The 23,019-nt window shown below is 49.0% G+C and overlaps 6 protein-coding genes across 6 annotated transcripts; 3 read left to right on the top strand and 3 right to left on the bottom strand.

Annotated features, from left to right (window-relative positions):
- Positions 1–1,182: 1,182 nt before the first annotated feature.
- F4813DRAFT_249737 (Endopolyphosphatase) lies at positions 1,183–4,003 on the top strand. The gene is made up of 2 exons (XM_049240134.1): positions 1,183–1,670; positions 1,753–4,003. The coding sequence occupies exons 1-2, from the start codon at positions 1,505–1,507 to the stop codon at positions 3,669–3,671; spliced, it is 2,085 nt and encodes a 694-aa protein (XP_049095582.1). The 5' UTR covers positions 1,183–1,504; the 3' UTR covers positions 3,672–4,003.
- A 371-nt stretch (positions 4,004–4,374) lies between these two features.
- On the bottom strand, positions 4,375–6,458 carry F4813DRAFT_393516 (Oxoglutarate and iron-dependent oxygenase degradation C-term-domain-containing protein; the record flags this gene model as incomplete). Its single annotated transcript, XM_049247435.1, has 2 exons — positions 4,375–6,299; positions 6,392–6,458. 2 exons carry the CDS (start codon positions 6,456–6,458, stop codon positions 4,375–4,377), a joined length of 1,992 nt encoding a protein of 663 aa, XP_049095581.1.
- A 2,373-nt stretch (positions 6,459–8,831) lies between these two features.
- On the top strand, positions 8,832–11,122 carry F4813DRAFT_373916 (PLP-dependent transferase). Its single transcript, XM_049244872.1, has 5 exons — positions 8,832–9,295; positions 9,360–9,493; positions 9,642–10,181; positions 10,391–10,765; positions 10,881–11,122. Exons 1-5 carry the CDS (start codon positions 9,183–9,185, stop codon positions 10,937–10,939), a joined length of 1,221 nt encoding a protein of 406 aa, XP_049095580.1. The 5' UTR covers positions 8,832–9,182; the 3' UTR covers positions 10,940–11,122.
- Positions 11,017–12,683, bottom strand: F4813DRAFT_249606 (ribulose-phosphate 3-epimerase). The gene is made up of 4 exons (XM_049240133.1): positions 12,287–12,683; positions 12,004–12,130; positions 11,708–11,953; positions 11,017–11,538 (listed from the first exon to the last, which is right to left on the bottom strand). The coding sequence occupies exons 1-4, from the start codon at positions 12,400–12,402 to the stop codon at positions 11,272–11,274; spliced, it is 756 nt and encodes a 251-aa protein (XP_049095579.1). The 5' UTR covers positions 12,403–12,683; the 3' UTR covers positions 11,017–11,271.
- A 271-nt stretch (positions 12,684–12,954) lies between these two features.
- F4813DRAFT_383147 (eukaryotic translation initiation factor 3 subunit 7-domain-containing protein) lies at positions 12,955–17,157 on the bottom strand (the record flags this gene model as incomplete). Its single annotated transcript, XM_049245907.1, has 9 exons — positions 12,955–13,240; positions 13,296–14,520; positions 14,591–14,833; position 15,374; positions 15,607–15,676; positions 15,765–16,142; positions 16,352–16,786; positions 16,850–17,001; positions 17,128–17,157. 9 exons carry the CDS (start codon positions 17,155–17,157, stop codon positions 12,955–12,957), a joined length of 2,820 nt encoding a protein of 939 aa, XP_049095578.1.
- Positions 17,158–18,435: 1,278 nt separating this feature from the next.
- Positions 18,436–20,443, top strand: F4813DRAFT_373902 (1-acyl-sn-glycerol-3-phosphate acyltransferase). Its single transcript, XM_049244871.1, has 3 exons — positions 18,436–18,601; positions 18,673–19,596; positions 19,687–20,443. The coding sequence occupies exons 2-3, from the start codon at positions 19,110–19,112 to the stop codon at positions 20,100–20,102; spliced, it is 903 nt and encodes a 300-aa protein (XP_049095577.1). The 5' UTR covers positions 18,436–18,601; positions 18,673–19,109; the 3' UTR covers positions 20,103–20,443.
- Positions 20,444–23,019: the final 2,576 nt, after the last annotated feature.

The following is a 23,019-nucleotide window of genomic DNA, read 5'->3' as shown; positions in this document are numbered from 1 at the left end:
AAAATTTCATCCCGCGCAGAAATTTAGGTGCATCCGATTACGTGACCCTGCTTCTTACGTAAAAGACCCTAATGCGATGTACATACCTACCTAACCTAGGTACCTAACCTAGGGCGATCAAAGGACCCCTATGAATTAATGAGGGGTCATTGGCTCGAGACGGGGCTGTACTTGGTGCATATCCGATTCGCACGTGTATGTACATGTAACATGTATGGATGTAATTCCATTAGTTAATTAATTACACGTAACAGGTATTCTACAAAACATTCCTTTTTTAGTACTCTTACATGACTCCAATCTTCAGGTCACCACCAACTTGAAATTCTCGATACGTACCCTAATTGCAGTTTCGACAATGGACAATGGGCAATGGGCAATGGGCAATACCTACCTAGGCAATGAATAAATCCATCGATACTATGTATACATATGACTCCCTCGCGGAAATGACGGCACTGCCATCTTACTCTAGTGTGGTGAGCCTGACGTCATCTAGATCGAAGGACGACTGAGAAGGGCAACTAAGAAAATTACCGGAAATCTGCGCCGTCGACTTCTAGACACCCAGGCTCAGACACCCTGATGGCTACCTTCTGGACTTGGCACTTGGTTGCGTATGCGTGCTGCCAACGTGAGAACAATAGAACGGCAGAGCGGCCGAGCAGTCTTTTTCTTTCATCAGCGCCGGACCCCTTTGACACCTCCACATGATGATCCGTGATGGTCTCTGCAGCTCGACCCCAGCGCAAGTGATCCTTAGCAAATCCTGGAATACTGGGCTTTTGAGCAACTAGTGGATGCCATTTACATAGGCAAGTGCGGAACTGACCACTGTCGTGTGCCCTTATAGTGGCCATATTGTGGCGCCCTGAATGGGTGTTCCACGATGTCTCAGTTATTCAAGCTCGTCTCTCCACGGCTAACTTCCTACACGTGCGGAATCTGACGTTGTGATTCGTCGCCTATTGTCAGCCTTCAGCCTCGGGGATGGGAGATGGGGGATGGGGATGGGGAATCACCAAACCCTAATAACTAATTTAAGAACCCCATGAGCTGCTTCTGTCTGTCCTACGGTCCCAGTCCTAGGGAGAAGGACCTTGGAAATCTTACTGAACCATTAATGTGATGGTGCTCAAAAGCCTCACTTAAGAGTCAGAACGTAGGATTTAAACTACTCTACTATCTCCCATTTACCCACTTGGCACCGAGCCTTTGGCTAGAGATACCCTTCTGGCATTTGCTGCCGGTTTTATTGGATCCCCTAGGCGGCCCAGCTAGCCCTGCTTTGTATCCGCCGACGATCATTTGGTACGCTTCGAGAAACTACGGCAACTAATGACGGAATTCATAAAACTTTGAACACGACAACATTAGAGATCCCTTTTCAATTTACCAACCTATAAGCTATAAGCTATAAGCTGATAACCTTCACCTCTCTATGCGATATCGTCTCCCCCTCCATCTTTTTTTATAGCTCTTGGAGCATCGTCAACCGATTAGGATGGTGCTGAAGAAAGCAACATGGCTTTGGGTAATTCCCAGCCTATTGGCGACTTTCGTCATAGGTGCTCCAACTACCGGAGCTCAATACGTGCTGCAGGCAAACCATGACAGTAGCCAGTCTACGTCGCAGCGCAAGTTGCACGGCAGGTTTCTACATATTACAGGTACACTCTTCTTAAAATGCCTACCACACACCATCTCCCAATCGTATTTTCTTAAGACACTAATGTCTCGTACCTTGCGCAGATCTACACCCAGACGAACACTACGAAGTCCACACATCTACCGAGGAGAATATCGCATGTCACCGAGGCCAAGGCCCGGCTGGCACTTATGGCGCAGAAACTTCTGACTGCGATTCCCCGCTGTCGTTGGTCAACGTGACACTCAATTGGGTTGCCGCTAACCTAAAGGACGAGATTGATTTTGTGGTTTGGACTGGCGACTCAGCTCGCCACGACAGCGATGAGAAAATACCCCGCCATAACAAAGAAATCCTAGCTATGAACCAAAGAATCGCAGACGCATTTATGACCACATTTTCCGACGACAAGGGCCTAGTAGTTCCAGTCGTTCCAACTTTCGGCAACAATGACATATACCCTCACAATATACTGTTACCAGGTCCGAACAAGATTTTAAAGACTTATACCGATGTCTGGAGGAATTTCATTCCAGAAGCGCAGCGGCACTCATTTGAGTATGGCGGCTGGTTTTATGTTGAAGTCATCCCGGACAAGCTGGCTGTCTTTAGTCTTAATACCCTATACTTCTTCGATCGTAATGCGGGGGTCGACGACTGTGCACACCCAACCGAGCCCGGATACAAGCACTTCGAGTGGCTGCGAATCCAATTGCAGTTCATGCGAGAACGCGGGATGAAAGCTATTCTCACGGGCCATGTTCCTCCTGCCAGGACTTCCGGCAAGCAACTATGGGACGAAACTTGCTGGCAGAAATACACCCTCTGGTTGCAGCAGTATCGCGACGTCGTTACCGGCTCTCTATATGGACACATGAACATAGATCATTTCCTTCTTCAAGATACACAGGATATCGACTTTTCCTCTATCGCAAGCGAGCCTAACCAACGAGCAAGTATTCGCGAGACTATGGAAGATGAGGTTTCGATGGAATCTAGTAAAGATTACCTCATAGAATTGCGTGACGACTGGTCTAAATTGCCAAACCCAATCCGAGGCCAGGACCTTGAAGAATCTGGGAAGAAAAGGAAGAAGGGCAAGAAAGGCAAGGGCGGAAAGAACAAGACGGGCGGGCCTTTCGCGGAGCGATACCAGTTGACTCTCATCAGCCCTAGCGTTGTTCCGAACTACTTCCCGAGTCTCCGTGTTTTCGAATACAATATAACTGGCCTTGAGGATACCCTAACATGGGTAGACACGTTGCGCGCCCCTGGTGCTCAAGCCTTTTTCCCCGGCCCGGAGGAATCGCATGAACTGGAGCTCCGTGACGAACCCAATCTAGAGATCGAGAAGAAGAAAACGAGAGGCAAAGGGAAGGGTGACAAGAAACCCAAGGATCTTAACTTCCCAATCCCAGACGCACCAGCCAAGGGAACGCCTCCGGGTCCCGCATACTTCCCCCAGCCTTTGACGTTCAAAGGCTTCACCCAATACTACGCGAACCTGACGTATCTCAACAACGACATCACCGTAGACGACGAGGAGGAGGTGTCGTCTTTGAGCTGGAACGCGGGCAAGCACCGGGACAAGAAGCCCAAGCACGCCAAGCCGGAACCAAGGGAGTTTGCCTACGCGGTCGAATACACCACCTTCGACGACAAGATCTACAAGCTGAAGGATTTGACGGTTAGGAGCTTGTTGAAGCTCGCGCATAGGATTGGCCAGACTTCGGCTAGTTCTAAGGGGCTAATTGACGAGGAGTCTGAACGCGATTATGGTGACGATGAATATGAAGTTGATGAAGTGGAAGAAGACAGCGATGAGTCCGGTAGGGAAGAGGAAGGGGAGGAGGAGGATGGGTCAGATACTGACCTTGAAATAGAGAAGAAAAAGAAGGGCAAGGGCAAGAAGAAGCACCACAAGGGCCACAAGAACAAGAAGGATACCGAGGTGTGGCTGCACTTCCTTAGACATGCATTCGTCAGCACGAGGAGTACAGACGAGCTGAGGGATCTTGAATAAATCGGCGAAGAACGGATTTGATTGGTTTTTGGGGCTCAGGTACGATGATTTTACATATATACCTATTATCATTTAAATTGGAGAGCTTAGGGCGTTTTGGTTGGCATGGACAGGCGCTTTCGAGGAGGGGCCGCGTTTGCTAGCTAGCTGCTTGAGTTGGCTTTTATTATGTGGTTTGTGTCTTTGGGAGCGAGCGAAGCGACGTGGGAGGGGCGTTTGATGATGATGATGACTACCTGTATATAGGTATATCGATGCATAGCATGGCATGGCATGGCATTAGTGCATCTTGGTCGGGCGGGGCCGCCATAGGGAAGGGATTCCCAACTCGGTTTAGAAAGGAGGCAGCATCGGTTTTGGTTCGGTTGCCTGTTAGATAGGCAGCGTTATGCCGCTTGGCCCATAGCATTGGCATTGGCATTGGCATTGGCACAAGCATAGGTACAGGCATCATATCACTTATAAAGTGTGGGATCTGTCTAGAATTATCATCAATCATCAGTCATTTCTGGTATCTACGAATCTACCTTAGGTACCTATGCAAATAACACGCCTCCTAAACCTGGCCTCAAGCCGCTATAGATAGATAGATAGATAGGTAGGTAGGTAGGTAGGCAGTCCAAATAGTCAGCCATTACCTTAGTTATTATATATAAATAGTACCTAAGACAAGGCAAGACAAGGCAAGGCAAGGCAAGGCAACCTAATCCGAATCGCTATCCTCCGACGAAGAGAAGCCATTCCACTCCTCCTCCGTATCATCCAACACACCCGTTCCCTCCCCATCCCCCTCCCCCTCCCCCTCCTCAACCTCAAACGATCCGGTAATATCCCACCTGTCGCCAGGCGCTTTATGGCTAACGTACTTGACGAACTTGAGGGTGCCGCTATCGCGCAGGACCAGGGACATCTTGTTCCAGGCCGCGGCCTGGAAGAACAGGATATTATCGTCGTCGCCGCTGGACTTGTACACGGCCGCGTCCTCGTTTGCTGCGTCGTCGTCGCCTGCCATGTATACCTCATGGCCGCCGACTTCCACCTCTTCCTCTTCTTCTTCTTCTTCCTCATCGGGCTCCTTCTTGCTATTCTTGCTCTTCTTCGAGGTCTCAGCCTTAGCCTTGGCTTTGCCCTTCCCCTTGCCGTTGGCTTTGGTATCCTCGGCGCTTTCTTCTTCTTCTTCTTCGGCAGCAGCTTCCTCGTCTTCCTCGCCCCAGCCGCTTGTCGGCGTGATGCCTAGGGATAATTCGAGGCGAGGCTTACCTTCGTGCCCTGTGGCGAGCGTGTAGTCTTTACCGCGTCTAAAGCGTCTGGCGACGAAGTCGTGGCTCTCAATCACGGAGTCTGTCGCCATCTGTAACCAGCGGCGGAACTGCGGGCTCGGGAGGAATTCCTCTAGGAGCTCTCTTATAGGCGAGTCTTCTTTTTTCGACTTTCCATTCTTTTTGGAGGTGGCTACGTTGTCTGGTTGAAGGTATAGGTACCGGTGCTTATGGGGTGGCTTTGCTACCCGCCAGGCGCCTTTCTCAATCTCCGTGGCGTCTTCCGGTAGAGGTGCACTATCTTGAGCGGCGACGTAGTCTCGTAGTTTCTTTGCAAACTTCTTCCCAAGAAGGTTAGGTAGAGTGATGCTAGCTTCTTCTTCGAATTGTTCCGATATTTGCTCAAGGGTATCAGGAGTGAGATAGGTTGGGGCCATGTACTTGAGCAAGAACTCTAAGTCGGCCTCGTCAAATTCTTCTTGAGAGCCCGACTGTGATTGTTCGACCGGGACTGGTTTCAGCTGCGGCATGTCATACTGATCTGGGTTTCCTTGCAGTTGCATCAAACCGCTGTTCTTAGCTTGCTTCTCCTCGGCGCCTTCGACGTATCCGGCCTCTCCGACCTGGGGGATGTGGAACCAGCCACTGATAGCCATACGGACTCTCCCTCCCTCCTTCTGGAGTTGTTGTTTGCTCTCAGCGTGGTATACTTCTTCGACATCATGGAAGCTCTCGCCAGGTTGAACGGCAAAGAAACTCAACTGGTTCCACGCAGGGGGGATAACCTTGCTGACGTCCGGCGCAGGTGTCTTCGCAACTTGACCATCCTTGCCCTTGATCGTTCGCACAGGGAAGAGTCTTAGCGCGCCGCCCCATTCGGGTTTCCAGGGAATGTCGGGATCGGTCAGGTAGAGGATATAGCTAACTTTGCGACTACCAATAACGTCGTCGTGGCATAGAAGATAGCATCCCGGGGTATACACGTTGATAGCCATGTCGGTCTTTCTACCACTCAGGGGACCACATCCGGTAACGTGCGCGACATAGTCTCGGAATGCCTGCGAGTATACTGCGTCCCTAAGAGCAAGCAAGGAGGGAAGCCTGGCTAGGGCCTCGTCGTCTAAGCCGTCGAGATTCGCAAGGTCGCCGGATTGGTGGATCTTATAGATATCAGTTTCTTTAGGGGTGAAGGAAACGTTGTCCTTGATCTCCTCTCGGACGGATCGTAGTAAGGTGTCGTCGATCAGCTCGTGGATGACGCTATGCTTGTAGGGTGTGGATTTGGCATATCCTTGGGTGTATTTATCCAGGACGTCTTTGTCAAAGAGACCTTTCCTGAATCTCTTCTTAGCATCCTCATCGCTTAGTGCTATGATAGTAGTTAGTCTTGCTTGTTGCAAAAATATTTAGAATTTCTAGTAGGATCATACGATAGGTGATCTACTAGGTTGGGCGACTTACAAGTCTTCTTAGACTTCTTTTTGGCAGGCTTATGGCCTACGGCTTGCGATTGGGCTTTGCGCTTCATTATGGATTGCCAATTGGATTTATACTAATCGAGTATAGTCGATTGCGAGTTTAGGGAATGTGTGAAGAAGCTTAGGGAAGCTATTTTGAACATGAACAAAATGAATAAAACTCGCGGTTTCTTTCTGATCGACTGATAATCAGTCTCTCGCACTTTTTCAATGGGGAAAAGTAACGGCAGAAAAAAAGAAACTGGAGCAAACGATGACCCGCTCCATCTAAGTTTCATCCATCGAAGTTAGCGCGATCTTCACCGCCCGACCCACCGTAGAGAGCTTAAAGCTTAAAGCTTAAAGGTTGTTTAAGGTTGCTTATCGACTATTACATGTAGTTACTTCGTATGTAACAAGTTCTATGTACAAATTGGTCCCGATCCACTCATGCCATTATCCATTACCCCCTCCTCTTTTACTTCTTTTTACTCTATTCTCTCCCCTATTTTATTTTGATTTTTTTTTACCGCTATGGTTGCTGCACTACCTCAATATTTCTCTCCATTCAGCTCCAATGGTTCAAATAACCCCGAGTAAAAATAACTGATCTGGACTGATCTGGCTGCATGATTGTGAACAGATGCAACCAAATCATGTATATATAGATCATGCACTATGCGTACTCTACACCCTCCCTCCTCTAAAGCCTCCGTAGTAGGACCCTATTGGCGGCTAAGTCGTTATGTCCGGGCAATCCTTTAATCGGAGTTACAAGTTGGTGCTATATCAATACGGGCTCCTGCGGAAAGACTTATTTGTGTGGGACGGGATCACGCCAGGAGGCGTCCGAGGGCGGCAGTTCTACTGCAACTCTTAGGGATGTTTGGTCACATTCAACCACCGTCTACGAATATTCCACATATTATTGACCAATAAATTAAACTTGTAGTCTTAGGGCCGGTCTGAGATGGTAGAGACACTCTTTTATGAAGAACGGGTAACCCGTAGCCGGTTCTGGGGGCCAAGGGATCGACTGTCATACATCGGTTCGTTTACCGATATCGCTACCTATTTCATTATGTTCGTCGTCTATTTCTGTTTTCCTATGCTGAGGATTATACTTGGTTCTCCTTATCTACCTATAAGCTTAATGTCAAGTCAAGTGTATCTATTAGAATATAGTCGGCGTGTTGGCGGCCACGATTCATCTCAGTTCTACAGAGCTTCGCCCGGGAAGATACTTCCACCAAGGAGAACCTCATCATATAAATGTCACGGCGGTGTTAGGTTATTACCATCGGCTCGCCTTAATGTCCTGAGATTTCAACTAGGCTCGCCGATAGCAGAACCCCTATCTTGGTACTCTTATAAGTGTGTAGCTTGGAAAACTCCATGAGCCCGAGCAATGCATTATTATCGCCTTGCTTATACTCCCTGAGTAGCTATTTATCAGTAATCTCTAAGTGACAGCCTCTTAATACACCCACGGTCATTGCTCGTATATTCTATCGAGACCCTTCCATAACGGTCGAGTTCTACTATCATCGATACCGGTTTGAGGCTGCACCGATATCGTAGATAGGTTCTACCAATCCCTTTAGAACACCCCATAAATATCCAATGGGCATAGTGGCATATTCATTCCGACCTCATTTGATATTCTATCACATATCAGATATGTCCTAAGCATTACTCAGCCAGTCGGATAGCTATTAAGTTGACAAGACATACTAGTTCTATTCCCAGACAACAACATCATAAGATAACATTCTCCGAGCGAATAGTAGAGTTGAACCAAGGGGGGCCCGATTCTCTCTAGGTTCCTATTTGCGATGAGGTTCAAACATGAATATGTTTAGCCCCTTATAGCCAAGAAGACCAGAAAATATATATTAACAAGAAAAGTAGTCTTATATTAATATCTTTACATTCTTAAAGTCCCTCATTATCCCTGGTATATTAAAACCATGTTGGCTCGACTGAGACAATGCTTCTTACCTACCATCTATCAGTCCATCGTTCTATCTTGCATGACTTGCATGATTGTGCTATTGTTTTTACCGCCAGCAAGCGCCTATGTTGTATCTATAGCATCCACTCACAGCTCGAGATATAGTATACACGGTATTAGTGTAAGCCTACGAAGCGCCGACAAGACATATAGGACTAACATGTGCTACATATCGTGTCAACTTATTATAGTTTGATAATATTAAGAACAAACAAGGGGTAACATATTGGGGTAAACGAGGTAGCTAAATCCACATGAGTGATTCTGTGAACTCTCAAGTAGGCGTTTAACGTGCATGAATCGACTAGGTTACATAGTAGTTCTACTCCAATATGCGGAGAAGAGCCCACTAGTTTGCGTGGGGGGGAATATAAGGGGCTATAGACTCAAGAACTTTAAGAAAGCTTAGAGGGACTGAGATGTAGCCAGTCTCGAAGGTATAGCATTCGGTAGCATTTGGAAGTGATATATGAGCTGTATGAATAGGTAGATTTATTAGCCAGGTAAAAAGTTTCCGGTTTAGCAAGGTATTAATGCTGGATATACATGTAGTATAGAAGTAAATATTCATAGTACACCCCGCATCCAACGTCATTAGTCGGGCCAAACTTAATAGGGCTTGGGTTCCAGATCATTGGGTTTAGATCATCTTCATAATATACATAGGTTGGACTTCGGAATAGGAGAGCACCTAGATTACGAAGATTGAAGCTATCTCAAAAATTGAAACCAGCAAACCACCAAGTTTCCAAGACGAATCTAATAACGACAATCCCATAAAATGGCCACCTTCGACATCGAAGCCGATAGGGCCAAATTCCCTGCCCTGAAGGAGGACCAGGTCTTCCTCGACAACGCGGGCGGAAGCCAGACGCTAGGCGCCGTCATCGAAGCGTGAGTAACGAAAAGAACGTCCCAGACCCTATAACCGAGACCTCGGCTTCTAACAATATACTAGTATAAGCGACTACCTCGTCAAGAGCAACGTCCAATTTGGAGGTGGCTATAAAACCAGCAAGGCGTCAAGCTCTCGCTACGACGACGGCGTAACCGCCGGGGCTAAGTTCCTCAATGCGGAGAAGGACGAGATTGGTAGGTTTGCTTTACTTACTTACCACTTATACCTCATAGCTCATGCCTCATACGGTATAACCGTATAACAGCATAAGACTTCACTCACTCACTCACTCCCTCCCTCCCTCACCCAGTCACCTACTAACACAACAACAACAACCCCTAGCCTTCGGCTCCTCAACCACGCAGCTCCTGCGCAACCTATCATTCACACTGCCCTTCCACCCCGGCGACGAAATCGTCGTCTCCTCCATCGACCACGAAGCCAACATCGCGCCGTGGAAAGACCTCGCCGCCCGCCTAAACCTCGCGCTCAAGTGGTGGACACCCCAGCAGCCGCCCAAATCGACCAACCCGCGGCTCCTGCCCGCAGACCTGGCCCCCCTGCTATCCCCCCGGACGCGCCTGGTCACCTGCACGCACGCGAGCAACGTCCTGGGCTCGATCCACGACGTCAAAGCCATAGCCGACGCCGTGCGCGGCGCGGCCCCCGACGCGCTCCTGTGCGTCGACGGCGTGGCGTACGCGCCGCACCGCCCCGTCGACGTCAAGGCCCTCGGCGTCGACTTCTACGTCCTGTCCTGGTACAAGGTGTACGGGCCGCACGTCGCCATGCTGTACGGGAGTCGCCGCGCGCAGGGGCAGATGCGCTCGCTGGGGCACTTTTTCAATCCGCACGCTACGCTCGAGAATAAGATCAGTCTCGGTACGTACGTACCTACGTATGCGGTATGCCCAGGTGGCTGTCTTGCTGCTGGGAGCCCCCCCTTTTCTCTGTTTACCTACCCCTTTCTTCCGCTAGTCACGATCCATCGTATAAGAGCCGAGCATCGAATATAATATGCATAAATATAGCATGAAGACTCTTATTTTTTTACCCAGTTATTCCACAACACCAACTAACTTCACACCCAGGAAGCGGGCACTACGAACTAGTGCAATCCATCCCCGCCATCGTCGACTACATCGGGCCCCCGACCCCCGGCAGCCTCTGGCCCAGCATCGCGCAGCACGAATCGCGCCTGCAATCGACGCTGCTAGCCTACCTGGCCTCCAAGCCCGGACAAGTCACCATATACGGCGAGCCCAGCGCCGACGCCTCCGTCCGCCTGCCCACCGTGAGCTTCGCCGTCGCGGGATGCGACTCGCGCGCCCTGGTCGAGACGCTCGAGCGCACCACTAACTACGGCTTCCGCTGGGGCGCCTTCTACTCCAACGCGCTGGTGCACGACTTCTTGGGCCTGGGGCCCAGCGGCGTGGTCAGGGTTAGCATGGCGCATTATAACACGCGTAAGTGGGATCTGCAATCTGTTTACCTACCTACCTACCTACCTAACCCAGTCTATTTCCTAAATTCAAGTAGGTATGGGCTTTGGAGGCTAACCTGATGAATGGCATTGTGCAGTGGACGAGATAAAGGGGTTTATCGAGGCGCTGGACGGGGTCATATCGGAAGCGGCGTGACTTGGCGGGTTGCATGAGGTTAGATTAGCTGTGTTCTCTTTGTGGCAGATGTGCTGGTTATCTCGGGTTTAGAATGTAGGCCACCTTTGACATCCATGCGGGTAGCCATCCATATCCTAGCCCCTTGTTAAGAAAAATATTTCAAGGCAGATCAATACTTTAATTTCAAACGGATGGATGCGTAATAACTTAGGTACCCAAAGCAGACTTGGACTAATTGAGTCGATACTTATGTTCATTTCTGAGAATATATACCTGCTGCTCCCTATCCGACATCCTACACCCAACTATCAAGCCGCTAAGTACACGCACACGCACACGCCATGCCCATCTCACAGCTTCCCAGACCTCGAATTAACAGTCGTCCTCAACAACGAGATAACCTCCGCCGGGTCCTGCGCCCCAAACACAGCGCTCCCCGCAACGATAACGTTGGCGCCCGCGTCCGCCGCCTGGTCGATGGTGCCGGGGCCCAGGCCGCCGTCGACCTCGATGTTCAGGTCCGGGTACTTCTTGCGCAGCGCCTGGACCTTGGGCAGTTCCGACGCCATGAACTTCTGGCCGCCGAAGCCGGGCTCGACCGTCATGATGAGGACCATCTGCGTGTGTTGGGGTTAGTTCGTGACGTGACAGTTACATTAGGTAAATGCAACAACCTTCTCCTCCTCAACCACTCAAAAATTACAAATAAAATAATACGAAGAGGATAAGAATGAATGAATGAATGAATAGATGAATGAATAAATGAACGGTACAAGGACAACGCACATCAGGCCGCTCCTTCGGATCCTCGCTCTCGAGCAGCTCCGTCAAAACCTCGACGCCCGTAGCAGGCTTCAACGCAATACCGGCCAACAAGCCGCAGTCGTGTATATACCTCAGCAGGTCCTTCGGGCTCGTCTTCTCGTCTGTCTTAGCCTCGGGGCTCTCGGCCGCGCTCGAGAACGCGGCTTCGTAGTGGAAGCAGTATAGATCGCAGCCTGCCTTTTGGAACTCCTTGACCCATTTCTTGGGCTGTTTTTATATTAATTATATATCGAACGGTGGCGTCGGGGAATACCTACCTCGGCAATCATCATATGGCAGTCGAACGTGCCGCGCCCGTGGTTCTCGGTCGGCTTATCGACGTGCTTCCGGATCTTAGCCACGACCGGCGCGCCGAACGTGATATTCGGCACGAAGTGGCCGTCCCTACAACACGCGAGCAAAAACGCCTCACCGGTCAGCTATCTTGAACCTATTTCCTATTTTACAGATTACTTCACGCAGAACCACCATTCGACTTGATTATATAAATATACCACCACCAGTACCAAGATGCCGCCGCACAACTCCCGGGATACGTACATAATATCGACATGAAGCCAGTCGGCGCCCTGGTCCATAGTCCTCGCGCAGTCGGCACCTAGCTGGGCGAAGTCGGCCGACAGGATCGAGGGCGCTATTATCGCCTTGGGCGCCATGGTTGTATACTTAGGTGAAGGAAGGGTTGGACGTATGTAGGTATATATGTATGTAACCTAGGTAGGTATGTATCTTCACGCGCGAATCAGGGGTAGTTTTGTTTGCAAGCTCGAAAGGACCCTGATGTCTCGTAGTCGGTTTGCGTGAAAGTGAAACAAGGGTACGGGACAGACGTCACAGGAAGAAAAGATGGCGGGGCAGTTCGGGTGGTGGGGATAGAGAGAAGGTGGGGTAGACCCCTCAGCTTAATCCCCATTCCCCCATTCCCCCATTCCCCTATTTTTATATTTCTGTCGAGGTAGAATACCTAGTACCTACATGTAGTACCTAACTCACCTTGGGGAAAGCCTACAGTGAATTATCACAATAAAGTAATGGTGTGATACTAACAGATGAAGAGCCAATGTAGTTCCTTAACAACAACGTTTTCCTCGAAGCTGATGAACTTTTGAATTAACTAACCCCAGTGACTAGGTACTTAGTTGACTAGGTAGTCGTATACTACTAGACTAGACACGCAGGCGTATCCCGCATTCAAGCCGTCACAACCCTTACTCTTCCTCGGGGACAGTCTCCGGAACCGTCTCTTCTTCGCCTTCGTCGTCGAAGCTGCCGGCAGGAACCTCGTATAGTCGAAGAATAGACTTGTTAGGATCCTTGACAAGCACGAACTTGCCGTCCTCACGCTTAAGACACATGTCAGCTATGGTGCGGACGATACCCCAACCGTTGGAGAGCGACAAGTTCATCTGGTTAGCAAAGTCCTTGGGCTTCCAGCCAATAACTCCCAGGATTACGTGCTTATCGTTCGACTTCGGGTTGGCGCGAGAAACGAAACTAGATAAGATGTTAGCAAGGTATACCCATAACAGTTAAACAGAGTGGAACTAACCCAAGCTTCATGACGTCCGCCTTGGACAATATACTCTGAACTGTCCATCGTGCGAGCTTGACGCTGTTGTTCTTCATCTCCGTTGCGACAACGGCACCACGTTGGCTGACTAGCTTGGTTCTCCAGTCTAGAGCACCGCCGCTGCCTTGGGCCTTGCTGTCAAACTCGTTGAGAGCCTTGACGGTCAAGAACTGATCCTCGCCGCTAATGGCATTCTTTTGAACGGCATCTAGCTCGGCCCGGACGATCAGATACATCGGATCCTCCTCGCTAGTTGAGAGATCGAATCTGCGGTACTTGTAAGCCTTGCTCGCCGGAGGCTCAGTCTCTTCGGAAGCATTGTAGAAGGGGTTTTCGTGCGCCATCTCGACCTTCTGGGACTCGTTCTCCTGGACGACCTGGTTCGCGAAGTTGTGGTTGATGTAGGTAGCCTCCTCTGCCAGGGCGGCAGGCAGGTTGATTCCATCCTTGTTACCGTCGGAAGCTTCCATGGGGGCATCGGCAGCGTTCTCGTTCACCGTCACCATGTCTAGTGCGGCATTATCACGCTTGTCGAGGAAGATCTTGTTTCCTTGTCTCACAATTACAATGTCCCATGGGTAGACCGAGCGGGTAGAACACATGAGCATAGATAAGATGCTATCGGTGGCAAAGATAGTGGCTTCGTCCTTGTCGGCCAGCTCTTGAATGACGGGGTCCGATGAGGTAGTGACATTATAGGCAGCACGATCCAAAGGCACCAGCTTCTTCTCGGCAGCCTTGACGGGTTGCTTATCGTAGGATCGGTCATAGTAATAAACGAAACCGTAGCTATCCATGTCCTCTCCTTCGTCAGCGTCCAGGTTTAGCTTGGCGAGTCTGTTAAAGTCAATCTCTTCCAGTAGCTGCCAGTCTGCTTTGATGTTGATAGAGGCGTCGCGGTTCCGAGTCGGCTTGTCGTAATCCTTCCATCCGAAGCGGCGGCCGCGAGGCGCATTAGAACGACCACCGCGGCTGTCGTATCCTCCGTAGCCTTGCTGACCACCACGCCCAGGGCGCTGAAGCTGTACGCGACCACCCCTCGTGTCCTGTCGGGCACCTCGTTGTCCGCGACCGCGCGTAAAGACTGCGCCCCGGCCGTATCGAGTCTTCGTTGGTTCTCTACTGACGACGGAGAATGTGTTTTCATCCTCGGCGACGGGTGCAGTGAATAACGCAGCGCTACCGGCACCGTAGATCTGCTGGTCTGTATTGTATTAAATATTAACACTGGGAACTAATGACTGTCAAGATCGGGGCAACTTGGCTTTACATACCCCTGAAGTTTCTGTTGTACTGCTGTCGACCACCACGTCCATCTCTTCCGTCCTTGCCATCCGCTGTCCAGTCTGCCATGCGACCTAGCTTGTCGCCTTTTGAGAAAGGAGCATACGGGACACCATTGAGAGTGGTCTCGGTCACCGGAGGGGGACCCCATCCGTCACCGTCAGGCAAGGCCGCAATGAGGTCGGCCAAGGATTTTTCGGATGCCATATTGGATGATCTCAGCAATATTATATCTATGATTTATCTTCAGCTGGAAGTAATATTGCTTTATTGAAGGCGACCTCGATATTGTTGTTTTTTTTTTGCCAGGGCGTTGGCTTGTCGAAATTTTGGCTGCAGGTGAATATTTTAGCAGTGAATCAAAGAGTTTTGGTGGGGTGTGGGGCAGTTGGCAGTTGCACAGCGTCGGATCTTGGTTAGTGCAGTACGTACCTAACCTAGGTATCTTCCAGACAAGGACAGTTAAAGGGATATCGCGACTCTATTATTAGCACTGTACCTGAAGTCTTGACGGAAGCTCCTAGGGGTGGTTGAATACCTAGGTACTCATTATAATATGCAATTTCCTTGTAAGTCTAAGTGACATATTATCAATATCAACTAGGTAAGTTTAAGCTAGAAAGAAGTACGTACTACATAAGGTAAGACAATTGAACAATTCAGACATTATAGCCTTTCTTCATATATTAAACTTATAACCTAGTCTCTTCACATGAACAACCTGTCAAAACAACAATTCCTTAAAGTCCCTATTAACAGAATAGTATTTTAACACTGTTATACCTCTCCAGTATATAAGTATATACCCAAGTACATGAATGCGTTCTGCCCGTCGTCTCTCGTCATATGACAGCCCGTAATAACAATCCCCAGCGTCATTATCATCGCTTTATATATATAGGTATATATGCATAAAACCAACCATAATGTTGTTTAAATTTAGAAAGAAAACAAAAACTCAAACCTTACAACTTCAACGGCCCGTCCCCTAATAAGCCACGCCCACCTCCGACTTCGCGGAGAAGACGGCATTGAGCGCATCCCGCACCTCGAACTCCTCCATCACAGCTCCGAACCTGTGGGGGGAATTAGTTAGCATCGGATCGGATCCAGTAAGCAGAACACATGGGTTAGCTTAGGTTAGCTTAGGTAGGCAACACATACCCGTAACAACGGACTTTGCCCTTAAGATCATCAATCAGCCGTTCCAAGTCCTCGCTCTTCAGATCCCCCAGTTTCGGATGAGACAGAACCATGCCCCAAGCCATGACGGGCGTGATCTCGCCGTCCAGATTCAACTTGGTGCTGAGATCGAGAAGGGTCGACAAGTCACCTTTGGACAGCTCCCACGTGCGCTGGCGAGACGGTGCCTCGCCTCGGTCGCCGTGCGTGTGCGAGTACCCGAACGGGATCTCGTCGCTTAGCTCGGGGAACGGCTCCGGCGGACACGAGGCCATGAGAGCGTGGCCCGCCGCGTCGCCGCTCGTGTCTTGCGCTCGCTCGATCAGCCACGGCATGTGGTCCATACACGGTCTCTCGAGCCTGTACGCCCATCAGCACGGGTTTGATTAGCTTCACTGTACCCCCACGACAGAAAACATTTACATTTTTCTTCATTTCTCTCTCTTGCGTATGAAACAGACATGTATGTGTGTGTGTATGTGTGTGTGTGTATGTGTGTGTGTGTATGTATGTGTGCGGTGACGACCCATTATTACTACTACTACTACTGCGGGGGAGGTGATATGTACGCCTTCGAGGGGTCATCGGGGTTATCGTACGTTAAGACGAAATCTATCCCAGCCTGCTCGTAATCTACGTGGTGGCCCTGCTGCTTCTGCTGCTGCCCGCCTAGCCCCTGCGACGACGACGCCGTCGCCGTCATGGAATTCGGGCTTGATATCGACGTCATTCCTGGCGTGTACGCGGTGTTTGAGCTTCCTGCCCCGTAGCCTCCCGAGATGCTACCGTTGGACGTGTATCCGGGGCTTAGACTGCTGCCGATGTCGTCTACACCGCCTCCCGGGCTGTGCGAGATGCCGTTCTGCTGCAGCAGGATTTTGAGCTGCCGGTTTTCCTCGGCGAGCTTGTCTTTGTCTTGCGAGACATTGGTGTAGATCTCTTTAAGCCGCAGCACCTCGTCTTCGAGCGCCTTTATGTATAGCTCTTTGCGTTCTCGATGCGTCCTACCGACGGATGGTTAGCAGGGGTTGTTACCCACCGAACCCACTTAAGAGTCCATGATATACCTCTGTGCTTGGCGATTCAATTCTTGCCGGCGTGTTAACGCCGGCTTACTGTCGGGTTTAGGTCCTCGCCGCTTTGGAGGATTGCCATCGCGGGTGGTCTTCTTGTCGTTCAACGACTTTAGAAAGTTGAGGTTCAGCGAGCCAAGAGGACCCTTGTCAGGCTGGGAGTCGTTGGGGGGCGACGCAGAAGACGACATCGAAACGTGTTCGTAGAGCGAGCCCAAGGAGGGCTTGTGATCGGATGGGGAATAATGTGTTGGAGGAGACGGATAACCAACTACGGGTTGCGGGTTAGTGATTTTGGCCATTGTTCATCAGACATCAGAGCGACTTGGGCGACAGAAATGCGCGATCCAAGATTGGGACATGATGGGGTATCGAATAAGGCAATAGTGTTCGAATTGATGGGAGATGCTTCGTTTATGTGCTTCATAGAGCGGGGTGAGAATGCTACATAGTATATATGAATGACCTACCACACCTTCCGATTCAGCCTTGATTTGGTCGTGAGAAGGGATCTTATTAGTATAAAGGTTAAAGATGGGCTTTTACTACTATGTATCAGTAGTGAGCGGCTCCGCCAGTCCGGTACTATGCAGAGGCGTTGTAGGATCCAGTTTGGGCCGCGTGGTAGGACTATTTTGTCTTACAATTGGTACGAAACTAAGAAATAGAATGCTAAATAGAATAGTTCTCTGAGATGATAGATGATAGATGATACGTTGAAAAAGCGTTGGTTAAATCATTCTAGAGGGGCGGAACCCCACGGTAAGATAGGACGATGTCTCTCCTTAACAACCTTGTAGACGTAAGAGATAGGGTCTGCGATGAATAATAAGAGGATGTTGCGGTAGAGAGGATTCCAATAGCAAATATCTTGCCTGGAAAATTAAAATACTAAAATACCCCCTCGCTGTTGTGCCCTATGTAGGTATGTAAGACTGCTTATATCCATGTAGTAACTAATATCGTCGTAATCTGATATGACGATACATACCACCTAACCTAGGATACATACTGACATAATCCACGATAATGCATAGCCTACCTCGCTAGTGTTAAGTAGTCAAGTGCCGTGTGAGTTGCGGGTTTCTAAAGCCTTATTAAGAAGCTTGATTCTTTTAGCCTTGGGTTTATTATTCCCCTTTGATACCTAGTACATATTGCATGTAACCTATGATACTATGGTAAATTACGTATCCCTTCTCCAAGTACGTAACCTAGCACGTATGCAGTCTGTTTATCATGTATCGTGAGATTGGATATGGGACTTAATCATTCCGTATTTTCCGTGGCCGTCGTGTCCGTGCCTTTCTGGGGTTCGCTGCTCGCTGTTCGCTACATACATAATGAGGTGGTCAGCGTTGCCAAATTAATCATGATTCGAGATGGTTCGTCGTCCTTTAGGTACCTACATAGTTAAGCTAATGCATAGTGGCTGAGAGCAGACATCGGAATATTTATTAGTAAGGATCTTCCCAACGAAAGATCTTGGCGTCGCCCAGCAAAGTGCTTTCTCGGCATGGATTTGTACGGTATGTACATATGTCCATGTACATACGAAAAGGAAATATCTATTTATCTATCCAAGTGTAAAAACACCTCTATTATCTATATAGAACCCCGGATACTAAAGAAGTAGTAGTCAAGGATAAATAACCCCTAGTTCCATCTTGACCGCCAATCTGAGGTCAAAGGTGAAGATCCAGTGAAGCAAGATCTCTTCGACTACCCAAGGCAGTAATCCCATTGGTGGGTAAGCATCTCTCTTCGGATTTACACCTTGGCTTTCCCCAAAGTGGGAGCTGATCAACCAATCCTAGCCCAACCCTTTAGAACGGAATGTCTCAAGCTGTGCCTCCAACTGTGAGACCGCTGACGTATGTAAATTGATCAACACCATCTACTGTAGACCGTTTGACGTATATCCATGGACCTATGATATCCTCATTATAAACTCTTCACGGGAATATTCTCTCTGTTCTCTCTGATCCGAGTGTAGCATCGCTTTGAAAGATCGCCAGCTCGAAATCTGGCGCTTAGCGGGTCCTGATCCTTGAAACAACGTGTACATAAAGAAAGCTGCCGAGATCATCGTTTATAACTCGGGATTGGTACCGAAGTTCGATGAAAGATTAACTAGGTCGTTAACCATTGCTTCAATTCTGCCGTTTTGCATCCACATCCAAGCTCAGATCAACTACCGCTCCGCTCTACTAGTATCTGCTATCTACCTACACTACATGCAGGTCCCGCGGCCATGTTAAAAGGACCTTCCGCCAACCTGAGGGGTGTCGTGCTAGTGGCCCCCTGGGTCGTTTACCTTGCGGTGTGCGATGTAGTGCTGTCTCTACTGCTGGTAGTGAAGATATTCGCACCGGATTTTGTCTACAGCGCATCATGCCGCATTGCATACTCCGTGTGGAAGTGGATCCAGTTTATCTTTGAGAATTGCAACGGTGCTCGGATCACCATCTCAGGAGACCGATTGCCCACCAAGGAGTCGGCTGTTGTCGTCTCGAATCATGTTACGTGGGCCGACTTTTACCTGATCCAAAGCCTGGCCCTGCGATCGGAGATGTTGGGGCAATGCCGATGGTTTGCGAAGATCCAACTGCGCTGGGTCCCCTTTCTGGGATGGGGCCTCTGGGCCATGGGTATGCCGATGGTGACCCGGAATTGGATGCGAGACCAGCGTGAGCTACAGCGCGTCTTCGGTGGTATCGTACGTAGGAGATGGCCGATGTGTAAGTGCTTGCTTGACTTACACCCACTCGTCTTAACCTATACGCGTTCCAGACTACATCAACTGTGCAACTGACATGTCCACCCTGCAGGGCTGATAAGTTTCAGCGAGGCAACACGATTTACCCCCAAGAAGTATAACGAATCTATTGTTTGGTGCAAACAGAATGGTCGCCCGCAGCCCTTGCATTTGCTATATCCCCGTACTAAGGGGTTTGTCACCACCGTGCAGCAGTTAAGAGCAGCACCTCATGTCAAAGCAGTGTATGACTTTACCATTGCGTATCAGCACAAAGACAAGTTTCATGCGGCCCCAAATATGTGGGAAACTCTTAAGCTCCCGGACCTTAGTGGTTCTCGAGGGTATAAATTCCACATTCATGTACGGCGATTCCCCCTTGAAGACCTCCCCTATACGGACGAAGACCTAGCAAAGTGGTTGGAACAAAGATGGATTGAGAAAGGGGAATGGCTAGATGCCCTGAAGACCGAATGGGCCTCTCGATAGAGAAAAGCATGTGAATTTGGCAGCCCTTGCCAGGTTCAAGTAGTAGTTTAAGGTCACGTTTATAATATTAGAATATTCAAGCCGCGTTGGAGAAGGCAAGGACTTTAGCAACCAGTCTTGGCACCATTCACCGATTACCCTTTGCGTATGACTATGTGATAGTTTGGAGGACGGTCTGTGTAATTACTTGCGTCACGAGTGTGCTAGATGCCATTGTGTGCCATCTTGCTGTAAGGAGCTATCGTACATCTCAAGGGTGTGTTCGGTTCATGTAAGACATAAGTACATAGGTAGCTGTGCTAATAGTTATGGTAGATACAGCCAGCGGGCCTACGTAGAGCCAACATCATTGCCTCTATCCTGTGTCATGGGCTACACTAGCATACTGGACTATCCCGTGTAGAACTACCTGTATATCATTGGAGGCTAAGAATACGAAAACTGAGAGATACTCGTTCTTTGACTAAGAACACATGGAAGAATGATACTCTCTCTACGACAACATGACACTACGAATATGTATATCGGTGTGGTTCATCGAGAGATCTCGAGGGCTCGAGGGAACTTCATATACGGCAATCTAAGATGATACAGAAACCACTGGTGAGTCTGTAACGGTAATAGGTTTGACATGATTTGCCTAAAGCGAGTTTGCGTAGCATTATAGGTATAGGATGCCATACTCGTAGATGTGCACGCATAAATTACCGGCTTGGGAGACATTACCGATTGAACTAAATCCAGCTCAGACGAAAAGTGCGTTCATGATCGGGTAGTACAAAAGCTTGCAATATATGAATTGCTTTCGTTGATCGGGGGACGAAGCAGCTCATTATCGCTACTGATTAGCAGAGCTGTGCGAGGCGAGCAGGAAACCCATTGTTGATCAGGATCAGGATTGGCTACCTAGTATCCCCTGATACATATGTAAGCGTATGTATGTACTTCCTGCAGTCTGGCTTCAGCCGTTGCATTGGCGAGGAGAATTGGAGAACCCTGAACCTACATACGTTAGGTACATGAGACTACACACGTATGTGACGATGAGTAGTGGGGTGAGGTTGTTACGATGTTGTGAAAAGTTGAGAGCGGGTCTTAGTATCACTCGAGATCGCTTGATACTAGGAAAAATATGTAGATGTTGGTCATCCCATCCCCCCTTTTACGGTTTCGAGGTCGAGTTTAGGGACAATATGTGTTGGACTTCAGGTAAACCTTTCTCCTTTCTTTCTGTGTAGTTATATCTAAGCCTCTAAGGTTAGTATTACGAAGTGGCTCACGTAGCCTATAGTTCTCTGGCAGTATTGGTCATTGCTACATGCAGGTTTGTCTTAGGAAAGCAATGCCTATTGGATAGATAGGATACAGGAGGGGTAATAGACAGAACTGAAAAAAATCTTTTTTGTATAAACTCGAGGATAAAGGAGTGGTTCGCCCCTCAGCCGGGAAGGGCAAGCTGTGATAGTAGCGGGCTTTGGAATGCCTATCGACCGATGTCTCGTTGTTACTATTTAGTCACGTAACCTACACAAATGCGTAGACACGTATAGTATTAGTAGGAGTTATATCGAGAGGGTGTGTTCCGTTCTATATCCCAGGATAAGATGACTGCATAAGCAACGGTAATAAAGGCGAACCATTGCTGCTGTCTGGTTGTCTGGTTGTCTGGTTGTCTGGAGACGCAGCATTGACGTAAAAATATCCCTTGGTACTAGATAGACTAGTGTAGGTAGGAATTCGTCTTTGGCTTAGAAGTAAACATTGCTCCAAGACTTGTGGATTTGGGTTAGCTATATGCAAGAGGATCACTGGACCCATGTCTGTCGCCATTCATTTGTTAGTGGCGCTAAGTGACAACCAGCTAGACATGCCGTCGGAGTGGACTGGCTGCTCCGCGACAGGGAATATCTAAGATCTGTTTGGCCATATCGTTTGTTGGTGAGACTTCTCCTGTAGGTAGGGTAGGTCAGATTCGGATATGGTGGCTACGGTGGGTTGTAAGAGGTACTCTATCCGCTGCCATGAATTAAGAAGAAACGAATGTATCATCTCTCGTTCTGGTGTGGCTTGCTATAATACTAGGATACTAGGTATGTAGGTAATAGAATAATAGAATAATACATGGAAGTGATAAAGAAAAGGGTTAGAAAATTCCATAGGATGGGTTAAAAAAATGACCTATTGCCAGCAGGAAGGAAATTCCGCATGACAAGCGCCCAGAGCGCTTGGCATTGACTGTATTAAGTGTTAGGTAGGTACGCTATGTACCGTACCGTACCGTACCTAACCTAAGGTATGCGGTATGTCTGCTACTTCCCTAACTTTTTTTTTTCAATTAAGTCATAACATACATAGAAATACATCTCAATAGGGGAAGGAAAGATATACCGCGCGGACTAAACAAGGCACCTCCCCCCGGTTAGTTCCCCCGCTCTGGATTCTCTGGGTCTTTGGGTCGCTACAGTATTAATTCAGCCCCATAGACAGTATTCGCACGGGGCATATTATGTATAGCAGTAAACTTTCTTTGCTGACTGACTCTTGCTTTACGCGCCGCCCCGAAAAGGGAAGAAAGGCTAATCGGTAAACGACCCGCGCTGTAAATCCGTATATCCACTCCAACTCAAAATCAAGTGTGTGTTTCTTCAAGAAACTTAGAAATTTACCTGGATTACCTTAAGGTACACCCATTTCCTTCTTTTAAACCAACCTTGACTTTTGTACGTCGTAGTCCTCGAAACCAAACATTAAATTAGCCCTTGCATTAATATTTTTTTTTTATAGACAACGTCCCTGTGCTCTTTTATCCTCGTCACTTGTGGCCCCTCCATTAGGGGGGGGGGGGGGGGGGGGGGGGGGGGGGGGGGGGGGGGGGGGGGGGGGGGGGGGGGGGGGGGGGGGGGGGGGGGGGGGGGCG

The sequence above is a fragment of the Daldinia decipiens genome, assembly GCF_022478715.1.
Source record: "Daldinia decipiens strain CBS 113046 unplaced genomic scaffold F4813scaffold_45, whole genome shotgun sequence".
NCBI classification, from domain to species: domain Eukaryota; kingdom Fungi; phylum Ascomycota; class Sordariomycetes; order Xylariales; family Hypoxylaceae; genus Daldinia; species Daldinia decipiens.
The sequence above is the reverse complement of the archived record's forward strand: the minus strand, read 5'-3'. Positions and strand labels throughout refer to the sequence as shown.